Genomic DNA, 13075 nt, shown 5'->3' with positions numbered 1-13075 from the left:
ATTGCCCTGTTCTGTTCACTCCCTCTGAAGCATCTGGCACCAGCCACTGTCTGAAGACAAGATACTGGGCTAGATGGACCATTGATCTGACCCAGTATGGCCTTTCTTATGAGTGGTATGGGATCTGTACACTACTCCCAAAGATAGATTAGCATATTGTGTATAGTAAAAGAAAAGCCATTTGTAAAAGCTGTATGGTCTTAATTGTGTGTAGAGAGCCACACAAAATCAGAAGCTAAGCATGATGGTGGTTCTTTGAGTGACTGTTCACATCCATTACACGTTAGGTGTGCAAGTGTAATGTGCACAGATGTCAGAAACTTTTCCCCTTAGCGGCTCCCATCAGGCCGGCAGGGGAGCCCCTGCCAGAGTGACACCGCCACACTGGTGCATATATACCCCTGCAGACCCGATCCCCCTTCAGTTCCTTCTTACCGTCCATGGCCGCGTTGGTACAACTCCTTATGTGATCCCTTAGCATAGTTATCTGTAGTCAGCAGTTACCAGTCATTAATAGTTCTCAGTAGTTAGCACTTCTCAATAGTAGATAGTTAAGCTTCCTTTGTTTTAGGTGTTTGGAATTTGTTTCCAGCACCAGCCCTGGGCTGCAGGGCGTGCCTCAGGCCCAGGGGTTTAAGGCTTGTGCCATGTGCCACAAGCCTATGCTGATTGGTGATCCCCACGGCTTGTGTCTCTGTTGCTTGGGGGAATCACTCCAGACTGAGCGCTGCCAGATCTGTAAGGCTTTCAAGCCAAGAACCAAGAAAGATAGAGACTTTCACCTCAAGCAGCTACTCATGGAGGCCGCCCTGCAACCTTCGGCCTCGGACCATCCAGCTTCGGCGCCGGCGTCCTCGTTGCGGAGTGCCCTGGCATCAATTTGTGATCTGGCACCGGAAGGGCACTGCAATCATATGACACTGAGGCAGCAGGACAGACCCCGGCACCATTTGACCTCGCCAATACAGTCGAAGGGCCAACTTAGAGGCAGAGGGTGCTCCCCACATAAGAAGGGACCGAGCACTCAAATTGGTGCGGCCTTCAGGACACGCTTTGGCACCGGTGGCTCCGGCGCTGCAGGGCCTTTCGAGCCACGGGCTAAGCACTTTGAGTGTGGAGGAAGGACTGGAGGAGCTCTTAGAACAGCCCTCCATGCCGGACACCTTTGAGGCGGCAAAGGACCTCATCGAGTTGTTGGCAGCAAGCCCCCTCCATGGTAAAGAGAAGCCTCCGTCACCATCACCAAGGGTGCCATCCAGAGGCAAGCCGGCAATGGTGCGCCAATTGAGGCCACCGCTCCAGCACTACTCCCAGCACCGCTCCCGGTCGAGCTCATCATCCGTGGACTCCCAGTTGCCCCTAACACAACGGGACTTGAGGGCACTGGATCCGAGCCAGCATGCGGCACCGGCCCCGTCAGCGCACCAAAGAGACGCTAGGTCAAAGTCCCCGGTCCCGGAAGCATTGCTACTGATCTTGGTCCCGATCGGCAAGGAGCCATTCCCCAGCCCCCCGACGGCACCGTTCCATGGCATTGCCTTGGCCTTCGAGGTCGGCATCCTCGGAATCTGAGGTTGACTCAGGTCGCTCCAGCTATTCCCGTAGAGCGCTGGCTAGCAGAGAGCCCCAGACCGCGTGGCATCCCCAGTGGGCCTGCCAGGGCAGTGGCACTTTTGGACACCATGGGCCTATCACCAGCAGCAAGGGCACTCTTCCAGAGCCTCGAGTCTGGCTACTCGGTGCATCGGTCCCGGTCCCCAAGCGGGCACCCCTCCGCACCCAAGGAGGCCACGGTATCCAGGCCACCAGACGCTTCTCCAGAGCACCAGAGAACAGAAGCAGTACCGAGCCTGGTGCCATCCCAGGGTCAATCAATTAGACAGGACCCGAACGAGCCCCCGGCATATGAGGAAGGGCAAGAAGGACTGGCGGAGGAGTTACAGCAGGCCCTCACCTTCTCATCATCCCCGGATGAAGCTGTGGCGGGCACAGCAGTGTCGAGGCCTCCCCCGATTGACCACAGAGGGCACCAGGAGCTGCTCCACAGAGTTGCCCAAAATTTGGGCCTACAGGTGGAGGAAGCAGTAGAGCAGGAGAATCCTATAGTGGACATCGTAAGCCCCAAAGGCTCCTCCAGAATTGCACTCTCGTTCATAAAGACAGTCCAGTCCAATTACAAGACAGTCTGGCAGACCCCAGCTTCTAGCGCGCTGATGGCAAAGAGGGTGGAGAGGAAGTACTTTGCCCCTTGCAAGCGATATGACTTTCTCTTTTTTCATTCAGCCCCCTGTTCGCTGATTGTCTCAGCTGTCAATGAACGAGAACGCCATTGTCAGCAAGCCCCCGCTCCCAAGGCCAAGGAAGCTAAAGGCCTGGATCTATTTGGGAGAAACGTCTATTCCTCTGGGAGCCTCCAACTGAGGATTGCCAATCAGCAGGCGATCCTGAACAGGCACAATTTTAATTCCTGGGTGGCAGTTTCCAAATTTAAAGATGCCTTACCCCAGGGCTCTCAGCCTGAGTTTGCGGCCCTCATGGATGAGGGAAAGGCAGTAGCCAAGACCTCTTTGCAGGCCTCTCTGGACTTGGCAGATGCAGCAGCCAGAACAATAGCCTCAGTGGTGGTGATGAGGCGCTCAGAGTGGCTCCAGGCTTCGGGCCTTCCACAGGAGGTCCAGAATACCCTTCAAGACCTCCCCTTTGAAGGGTCGGGTCCGTTTTTGGACCAAATGGATGCCACTCTGCATAGCCTCAAAGGTTCCCGGGCAACCCGCAAGTCATTGGGGATGCACACCCCGGCGACTCAGAGGAAGCCTTTCAAGCCCCAGCCACCGCAGCAACGGCAGTACCAGCCTTGTCCTAGATAGGAGCCTTATCACAGTAAGGGCAGAGACAACAGGCATAGGTGGAACAACATGCCTAGCCAAGGCCAGAGCCAGGACAAAGCCCAGCCCGGCAACAAGCAGGGGTTTTGGAGGTGCACTTGATGACAGCATACCAAACCAACTTCCGGATCCTTCCAAATGTTTCTTGAACCGCTTGTCCCACTTATACCATGCGTTATCCCGCATAACATCGGACCGTTGGGTCTTACGCACATTACAAGTCGGATACACATACGCGCTTCACTTCTCCTCCTTCCCCTACTCCCAGACCCCTTCCTGTCCCTCTTCAGAGACCCCTCTCACAAGCTCTCCTCATGCAGGAGATTCAGTCGCTCCTCGAGGTGGGGTGGGGGTGGAGGAAGTCCCTTGGGAACTAAGGGGAAAAGGATTTTATTCCCATTATTTTCTCATTCCCAAAGCAAAGGGACCCATTTTAGACCTGCACGGGCTCAACAAGTTCTTAGTCTAGGTCCGCTTCTGCATGGTCTCCCTTGGCACTATCATTCCGTACCTGGATCCGGGGGATTGGTACGCTGCCCTCGACATGAAAGACGCATACTTTCATGTCGCTATTCATCCCGCTCACCGGCAGTTCCTGCGATTCACCATAAACCAGCACCACTACCAGTTTATGGTCATTCCTTTCGGCCTGGTGGCAGCCCCCCACATATTCACAGAATGCATGTCAGTAGTGGCAGCCTTTCTGCAAAAAAGGAGTATACAAGTATACCCATACCTCGACGATTGGCTTCTTGCGGGTTGGTCTGAGGAGGAGGTCCTTTCCCATGTGACGGTGGCCCTGGACATATTCTGCAGGCTGGGTCTTCTAGTCAACGTGCCCAAGTCCTCCTTGATACCCACACAAAGGCTGGAGTTCATCGGGGCAGTGCTGGATTCGGTACAGGCACGAGCGAGCCTCCTGCAATCCAGATTTCTGGCCATCCAGCATGTCATAGACTCCATACTAAGGTTCCTCACAATCACGGCCAGATGCTTCCTGTAGCTCCTGGGACACATGGTGGCGTGCACTCACGTAGTCAAGTATGTTCAACTGTGGCTCAGGACTTTACAGGCATGGCGAGCCGAATTGTATCGCCCAGGCAGAGATCCCCTAGACCTTGTCATGACAGTTCCTGCCCGAGTATTGGACTCCCTGTGATGGTGGCTCAACCAATTGGTAGTATGCGAGGGTATCCCCTTCTCAGCACCGCAGCCGGCTCCAACACTGGTATCAGACGTGTCAGATCTTGGCTGGGGACCCCACTTAGGGGATCTAAGGACGCAAGGCTTGTGGTCCAGAGACGAAAGGCTGCTCCACATCAGTGTGAAGGAGCTCAGGGCGGTTCGCCTCGCCTGCCAAACCTACTTTAGAAGGCCACAGCGTGACAGTTCTGACAGACAACACCACCGCCATATCTTATATAAACAAGCAGGGCGGAGCCCGCTCCTCTCCCCTCTGCAGAGAGGCTCTTCTCCTGTGGGACTTTTGTATAGCCTACTCAATCCATCTCGTAGCATCATATCTCCCGGGAGAGAGAAACGAGCTGGCAGACCGCCTCAGCAGGTCGAACCGCATGCATGAGTGGTCGATTAGATCGGATGTCTTGCAATCGATCTTCCGAAAGTGGGGGTTTCCCCAAATGAACCTCTTTGCCACCAAGGACAACAGCCAATGTCCACTGTTTTGCTCCTTCCAGAACCACAGTCCGGGCTCGGTCACAGATGCCTTCGCGATCCCTTGGAGTGGGAGTCTGAAGTCTGCCTTTCCACTGCTCCCACTCATCCACAGAGTCCTCATCAAAGTTCGTAGGGACAAAGTAATAATTCTGATTGCCCCAGCTTGACCTCGCCAGCACTGGTTTATGGCCCTGATGGAGCTATCAGTGGCTGCCCCGATTGCCCTGCCCCGCACCGAGATCTCATCACACAGGACGGCAGGCGCCTGCTCCACCCGGATCTACAGTTGCTGCACCTCATGGTGTGGAAACTCTGTGGTTGAACACTGTGGAGAGCCAGTGCTCCCTTCCGGTACAGCAAATTCTCCTTGGCAGTAGGAAACCTTCCACTAAGGCGACCTACTTAGCCAAGTGGAAAAGATTCTCCTGCTGGTATGAGCAAAAGCAAATACAGCCACTTCAGGCCACCATTCCAGTCATCCTAGAATACCTCCTGTACCTCAGACATCAGGGTTTCGCTCCTTCATCAATCAGTGCATCTAGCTGCCATTTTGGCATTCCACCTGGGGGTATTGGGACATTCTGTGTTTTCTAACCCCGTGGTAGCCTGATTCCTTAACGGACTAGAAAGGGTGTTTCCCTACTCATGCCCACTGGTCCCTCCCTGGAACCTTAATCTGGTCCTGGCCAAAATTATGGGACCCTCTTTCAAGCTCCTGACCTCTTGCTCTCTCCTTCACCTCTCCTGGAAGGTGGCATTCCTGATGGCCATTACGTCTGCGAGGAGGGTGTCCGAGTTGAGGGCCCTCACCTCGGAGCCTTTGTATACAGTTTTTTATAAGGACAAAGTGCAGCTCAGGCCACACCCTAAATTCCTCCCTAAGGTAGTCTCACAATTTCATATCGGGCTGGACATTGTTTGCCAATGTTCTTTCCTAAACCACACATGGACCCCAGTCACGGTAGCCTGCACACTCTAGATGTCCGAAGGGCCCTGGCATTCTATCTAGAGCAAACTAGACCTTTCCACAAGTCGACACAGTTGTTTGTCGCTATCACCGAGAGACTGAAAAGGCTTCCAGTCTCGACGCAGTGTGTAGCATTGTGGATTGCGGACTGCATCCATGTGTGCTATGAGCTCACCAAGGTGCCAGCCCTGCTGATCATGGCTCACTCACCTAGGGCCCAAGCATCCTCAACAGCTTTCCTAGCGCAGGTCCCGATCCAGGACAAGGCAGCCACCTGGTCGTCAGTGCACACATTCACAGCCCACTACGCAGTCAATCAGCAGGCCAGAGATGATGCGGCAGTCGGCAGGGTTGTTCTCCAATCAATTGTTCTATGTCTCCTACCCTCCTCTTGTGGTAAGCTTGTGAGTCACCTAATGTGTAAGGGACGTGAACAATCACAAGAAGAAGAAAAACCGGTTACCTACCTCTCGGAACTGTTGTTCTTCGAGATGTGTTGTTCACGTCCATTACACTTCCCACTCTCCTTCCCCTTTGTCGGAGTCATCAGCGAGAAGGAACTGAAGGGGGGTCGGGTTAACACGGGTATATATGTACCAGCGTGGAGGCGCCACTCTGGCGGGGGCTCCCCTGCCAGCCTGATGGGAGCCGCTAAGGGAAAAAGTTTCCAACATCCGTTCATGCAACGCGTGCACACCTAATGTGTAATGAACATGAACAACACATCTTGAAGAACAACAGTTACGAGAGGTAGGTAACCGTTTTTTTGCCAGACAGAAGAGCCTGAAGTGTGTTAATCATACTGGATTACTGGGACTGGGTGCCTGGATGGACCACACTCAGGGCAGATTTCAAGAAATAGGACCGACAGTCCCCCAAACTGGTTTTATTCTATAATTAGATTCACCAAAGAGCTTCTGCAGTACCACACTGGTTAACAAGAAGCCAAACACAGTCCCCTTTAGGGATTCCAGCCCTTGGCTCCCATCTAGACAGTCTAGTCTAATATAGTGATAGGTTACTGAAAACCCTATTAATCATACTTAAAGTTCTGCCAATCCCAGATCAGGTTACCCTCAGGTCAATATATACTTCAAATAGTACGCTTGTAGCCAATCCTTTGTAAACTAACTAAAGATTTATTAATAAAAGAAAAGAAGGGAGTTTTTAAATGGTTAAGGAATCATATACATACAGGTGATTTTCAGTGTTTATGTAACATCACTGTTGTGATCCTGATCTATCTGCTGGCTTGCAAAAGTCTCTTTGGAACTATCCTAAAAGTTTAGATGTAGAGTCTGCTGGAGTCTTTCCATGCCTTTTCCAGAGTATTCCATGTAACTACTTGGAAAATCTCAGTCCCTTGGATTAAACTTTCCCTGTTCAAAATTGAGCAGACTAGAGATGAAAGGATCAGGCCAGAGGTTTCTCTTTATAGCTGGTTTTTCAAGTGCTTTGCGCACAGCATGTGATTGAGGATTCTTCTTTGTTGCATACACACTTCCCATCACTTGAAGTTAACATTCTATTTACTATGCATACAGAGGTAATCTAGTTATACTGATGAATGTAAGGCGAATGCCGATCATAGATTATATCATGGATAAATAAAACGAAGACAATATATGTAATTGTTAATTTCACGCAGTGTCTCACATCTTTGATCTTAAGGTCTACTGAACACAGTTGCATACATAATGTAAAGGCAATTAAGACATGAAAAGAATAAGAATCTACAAGCCAATTTGGTTACATTGTTAAATTTCTACCAGGATACAGGTAAACACAGACTAGTATCTACCCTTGAATGGGTTAATTATTGCTGGTCTAGTACATCTCTTCGAAATTCACATACAAGTGAATTGTCCTGGTACAATTGTAATGCCTCGTTAAGTTGGTATGGGTCATACACAGGTTGGCTGGTCTGCCAGTGTCACAATTACTAATATTTTTGTTAAGGTTATTCTTCTGCATGGAATTATTATATGCTGATTATTGGATAACTGAGGTTTAACAATGATAATTTACTGTTTGAGAGCTGTATTTGTGTACTCAGGAGAGTACAGTTATGCACTTTCATTATTATTAATGGGTTGAATTTTCCACAAATTATTTGCAGTGGAATGAGCCTTTGAAATTATATTTTCCTCGTTTAAAATGAAAATTTCTATGAATAGTTTAAATTAGATTTCAATATTGTTTAACTCATTATTTTCAGAGCTATCAGTGTATCAGCCCAATTCTTTATTCTCACTATTGATGACAAAGTGACATACAGTCTGAGACAAATGTTAGCCATGCAGCTAGCTGACCAGATTTATCCCATTCACTTTCATGAACAGAGAGGATATTACTCAGGAGGAAAACTCTGTGGTGATATAAAGAGGGAGGGGATGCTGCCTGATTGTTTGGCACTTCCTGGGAACTAGTAGAAATCCCTCGATTAAGGCATCCTGGAGATGAGTATCCATGGGATTTTGAGTGCAGGGTGTTAACACTGAATTTAATCACCAGCATCAGTTCCTGAAGTATCTAGGATTTTTTCTTCAAGGTCTCCTATCCAAGTGCTGATTAAACCCAATCATTTTGCTTATGAGACCTGTTGTGATTGTAGCCCAGGGTTGAACAACCATTCAGATACCTAGTGATCACACTAGTTTCTAGGATGCTTTTAGCCTGAACTCTTTTAATGAAAAATGTTTTTGTACTTGCAATTTTTATTGTTCTTTTAGTAGTTACTTATGTATACAATTCCTTTAAGGTCTAGTGGTTTCTTAGTTTTGATTTGTACCCTGTTGTTTTAAAGTGGTTTATAATGGAAAGGCTATGTTCTGGATTAGAAGAATGTGTTCTGCATTAGGTTCTAGTGCTGTGCAGACCTGCCACACCTGTGTTACTGCTGTAGAACTTTTTGTGGCATCAGTAAAATTCACTTACTTAGAAACTCCTAATTTCAGGTATTTATAACTCATTTAAAAAAAATCATGGTCATCTGAAATTGATATGTGGTGCGCTCAGCCTAGAAGCAAAATAGTTTCCACACATTTTGAAATAAAAAAGATTGGTCTAGTCTTTATTAATGTAGTGGCATATATACATAAATTAAAAGCGAGGGCATCCCAATTGTTTTTTTGTGTTTCTGTGTGTTGAAAACACAGTGGAAACAACTAAATGCTCTAAGTCTAAAGAAATGCAAAGCCCAGAATTCTCACTGTCCCTGCTCCCATGTTTGAGAAGCCAATAGTGCTGTGAAGATGTTGGGCCAAATTCACCCATATGAGTAAGAGCATAATTTTTCCTGACATATCTAGGGCAGACAATCCAGGAGGAAAGGAGCACACATGCTAATCCACAAAATTCTCTAATTTATAATGGTCTCCCAGTCATTGGCACTAGTTTTACTATAACTTTGAGTGTAATAAGGACTGAGTTATTTTGAATACTTTTTTCCAAATTAGGTCCAAACAAAACATCTATGTGAAGTTCAAAAATGTTTAGTTTGCTCTTTACAGTATTAGCAATTCAATTTTCCTTGGCTACATCCAGAATCAGAACCAGTGCTTTGAAAATACCTCATGAAAGTTTCTTCTCACAATGTTTCCAGGCAAAATAAAATAAGGAAGTACTGGAAATCTCATAATGGACCTCATTCTTGCAAAATTTCCAGGCACTTTTCCAGGCCAAAGAGGTTCAGATAAGGATCTGAACTTCGGATGCTTTTCCAAATATCTCAACTATTTGAAGTTAAAAAATCAGTAGACATTGATGATGCTATGGTCTATTTGGGAAAACATACTTGTGGAGGAAGGCTGTACCCTTCAGTTGCTGCTGTGCTAATTTGCATGAGGAAGATTATAGGAGAGGAACTGAAGCACATACACCACAATCGTCCAAAAATATGTTCTGCTTACCATTAGGAATAGGAAAAATCATAGATGTCAAAAAGATATGGATCTTGTGATTTTTAGTTCTCTCCACAATTACTAAGCTTTCTTTAAAAAAAAAAATCACCCTTTCTGTTCCAAAAATATAGTTATCATGGACTATGTCTACACTACATGTCTTTCTCAACAATATACGGCCCCACCAGTAGTAGGAACAATGGAAGTGCTAGTGTAGATAGATCATCAGTGTTCTAACTACTGTTGTCATCTAAACATGTTGAATACATGTTGGGCAGAGGTTTCCAAATGGATCGTGATTATATTATAATAACTAAATGAAGAGTAGTGAATTAAGGTTGGTTTTTCTACCTAAGTCTCAGTTCCCGCAAAGACTTGTGCATGTGAATGGTCCCACTGAAGCTAAATTAATCCTGTTAATAAGTTTTTTTTTTCAGAATTTAGAATTTTTGGAATTTTTAAACTTTGTTTAATTTCTCAATCTTTTAACATTATTCCATATAAGTCTTATATGTCCCAGTGAAGTTTTATCCTATTTTTACTATCAGAAAGAAAGCACGTGCACACATCTCCTGTGGGGGTAGTCCTAAAAATTGACTCATTTTCAGCATGTTTAGACTACTTGCTGGCTCCACCCTACTGACCCTCACTATATAGTCTAGCTTACCCTGATAAAGCACACGACTCTTCCTGTGAATGGAAATAAGAGACTGTATCAACCAGTTCCTGCTGTGAGATTATGAGTAAGGCTAAGATTTTTTTCATGGTTATTTTTAGTAAACATCATGAACTGGTCACAGGCAGTAAACAAAAATTCACAGAGCCCATGACTTGTCCGTTACTTTACTACAATTAAATGGGGGCAGGGCTAGGTAGGGGGGTTGGAATGGAGCCCTATTGTGGGGGGACGACTGACAGGCTGAACCCCCAGCCATAGGGGGTGCGCAGCCCCTGCTCCAGAGCTGGCTTAGCTGTGGGATAGGTGTGAGTGACTCCCACTGCAGGCCCTGCCAAGCCCTGGCCACAATGGCGGGAGGCACATGACACTGGGAAGCTGCAAGGGGAGTATGTGCCCCCAGCTGCAGCCCCTGGGGAAAGCCGCCGGGCTAGGGTGCACCACTCCGGCCGCCGTGGCAGTAGGGTGCAGTGGAAGTCGCGGGTATTGGGCCCTCAGCCCCAGCTACATCCCCCGATCCCAGCTGTAGTCCCCTGGAGGAAGCAGCAGGGCTTCCCTGCAGGATCCTGGTTCCAGCCAGCCCCAGTTGCAGGACAAGGGTGCACAGTCCCGCCTACTATTCCTGAAAACCTAGACATCACGGAGGTCCAGTACAGTCATGGAATCCATGACTGCTGTGATCTCCATAAGTAAATTGTAGCCTTAATTATGAGTAATGTAAAGAAGCCCTCCCAAATGCCACCATTGTCTCTACTTCTCTACGGTCTGCCTTTTGAAAATCTCTATTTCACTGAAATTTTTTTTTTCATTGTATGTACAACTCAGTGTTTAAAAACATACTACTACTTGACTGTTGGTTACTGAAGACCAACTAATTTTAGAATTGTAGAAAGGAAAGAGAAAATTCCACCTTTTGTAAACAAGTGGGGGAATTAACTGTAAAACAGTGAAATAATATATATGGATCATGTATGTATGGCCAAATTCTGCCCTGTGTGTTAACTAATGAGACTCCTTATTTCATTGGATGACATCCATTTATGCCAATGTCTGAATTTGTGCTTTATACTTCATCATAAGAAAGCTTATTATAAAGTGTTAGGCGGAGAACTGCAAGAATTGTGAGAAGTGTTTATGTTGCTTTTCAAGTAGAGATATCTGATTTCAAAGAGCCCGTAGTAGATCACTTCAGCTGTTCAAGGTCTAACATCTTTGTCATCTTATATGAATGCTTGTCTCTTGTACCAGTGAGGCAGCACCAAACTGAGAGCATCAGATAACCTTTGTTATCTGAGAGAGAGAAAATAAATGCTCAGATAAACTGGAATCAATTGAAGTGAAATTTTCAACACCTTAAGTGAAATACAAATAGTACACTGCAGCTCTAATTAACTTCACATCTAAGTGCTTCATGAGTGCCTCAGATGTTTGAGGGAGAGATGCTTTGAGTGCCTCAGCTATTTGATGAGAGATGCTTTATTGTCTGTGTAAACAAAGTTAATGCAACAAACCGCATGTTTTTAACTTGACTGTTAAAATCATGCAGAAGCTGAATTGTGCCTCTGCTTCTTTGAAAATACAAATGTTAACAAAAATAGGACTGCTTTAATGCAAACTCATTTTAATTGGTGGATCATTTTGCTTCCTGTTTAGGAAATGATGCAACATCAATAGTCAACTGTCTTCATATACTTGGCCAGACTTTGGATGCAAGGTAATGCTGAATACATTTTCTAAAGTATAAAAAAAATCACTTAAACCCAAATAGCACATGTACAGTAGGATTTGGGGGGTGATTATCTGTACATGGCCACAGAATTTCTAAAATAAAAAAGGGTTGTCCTGCTGAAAAAGTTCCTATACTGAATGTTGCTTCATTATTATTCTTGATAAACTGAGGTTTTAGTAATACAATATAGAGCTTTTCATCTCTAACTCACTGTTTCAACTTCAGGCCAGTTCAGTAGTGACCAAAACCTGCTGGCTATTTATGGGTTTTGTCTCAAGTGGATAAGTGTCTCAAAAACTGTCATAACTATTGGAAATAATTCATTATTTTGCTTACAACCTCATGATCAGCGAAGCCAAGAATTGAATGGGCATTGAGTGAGGTGTGCTTTCACTCTTTGAGTATGTTTTCACTGCTGAGCTAACTCGGGCTGTTATTTGAGATTTGCTTCTAACCTCTCACCTGTTCACACACAAAAACTCTGATCTGAGTTTAGTGGTGTTTTCAGCCCAGGCTAGCTGACTCAGCTGGGTCTATAGACTAAAGTGTGGCTGTTGCATTCATTCAGGCAGTACAGTGCCCATTTTGCAAGGAAGATGCAAGCTAAACCACTCAAGTGCTGATAGTTCTCGGATGCCCTCCCCACAGTTCTCTCCAACATGTCCAGAAGCACTGACAAGTTCTCCCACAATTCACTAGGTAGAAGAATCACAGAGCAGCTCACTTACAGCAGTGCTAAGAACCATGGAATGTGCCCCCCAGACGTCCTGGGACACATGGGCGAGTGCAGTAGCAGTGAGGATATAGTGACTTGAGTATGGGTTTGCAGTATGGCTGCACACACCTAGGCTAGGTTAACCCAGGTGCCAGTCACCCAAGTTAACTCTGCAGTGAAGACATACCCATGGAAAGGTCCCTTTAGGTCAGGATTGAGGCACATATGTATAGCTGTACATGGAAGCTTGCATTGCTGCCACCTATGCAGTACATATTCTGTGAATAAAATAGGTTACTTTAGTCTCCTGGGCTGTCAAGCCTTTTTCACCTGGACTGATTTCTCTCTCACAATCAAAATGAAAACTCTGTGAAATTGTACTTTTCTATGAATAGAGGACCTCTACAATCAACTCAGCTAGCCTTGTGTTTCTGTTTGAAGGCAGTGACACGGAATTACAATATTGGATACAAGTGATTGTAGTTCTATAACCAACATGTTCATGTTGCTCTTTTTCTACTAGA

The 13075-nt window shown here is 46.3% G+C and overlaps 1 protein-coding gene across 1 annotated transcript in view; it reads left to right on the top strand.

The window, feature by feature from the left end:
* The window catches only part of RYR2 (ryanodine receptor 2), a 697632-nt gene that overhangs the window by 522334 nt on the left and 162223 nt on the right, over positions 1 to 13075 (top strand). The window contains exon 64 of the mRNA XM_039529228.1: positions 11761 to 11821. Within this exon, the coding sequence (XP_039385162.1) occupies positions 11761 to 11821 (61 nt within the window). The remainder of the gene's footprint in view (positions 1 to 11760; positions 11822 to 13075) is intronic.

This window comes from Mauremys reevesii, linkage group 3 (genome assembly GCF_016161935.1).
Source record: "Mauremys reevesii isolate NIE-2019 linkage group 3, ASM1616193v1, whole genome shotgun sequence".
Classification (NCBI taxonomy): Eukaryota; Metazoa; Chordata; order Testudines; family Geoemydidae; genus Mauremys; species Mauremys reevesii.
Note: the sequence above shows the minus strand (reverse complement) of the source record. Positions and strands in the feature narration are given on the sequence as shown.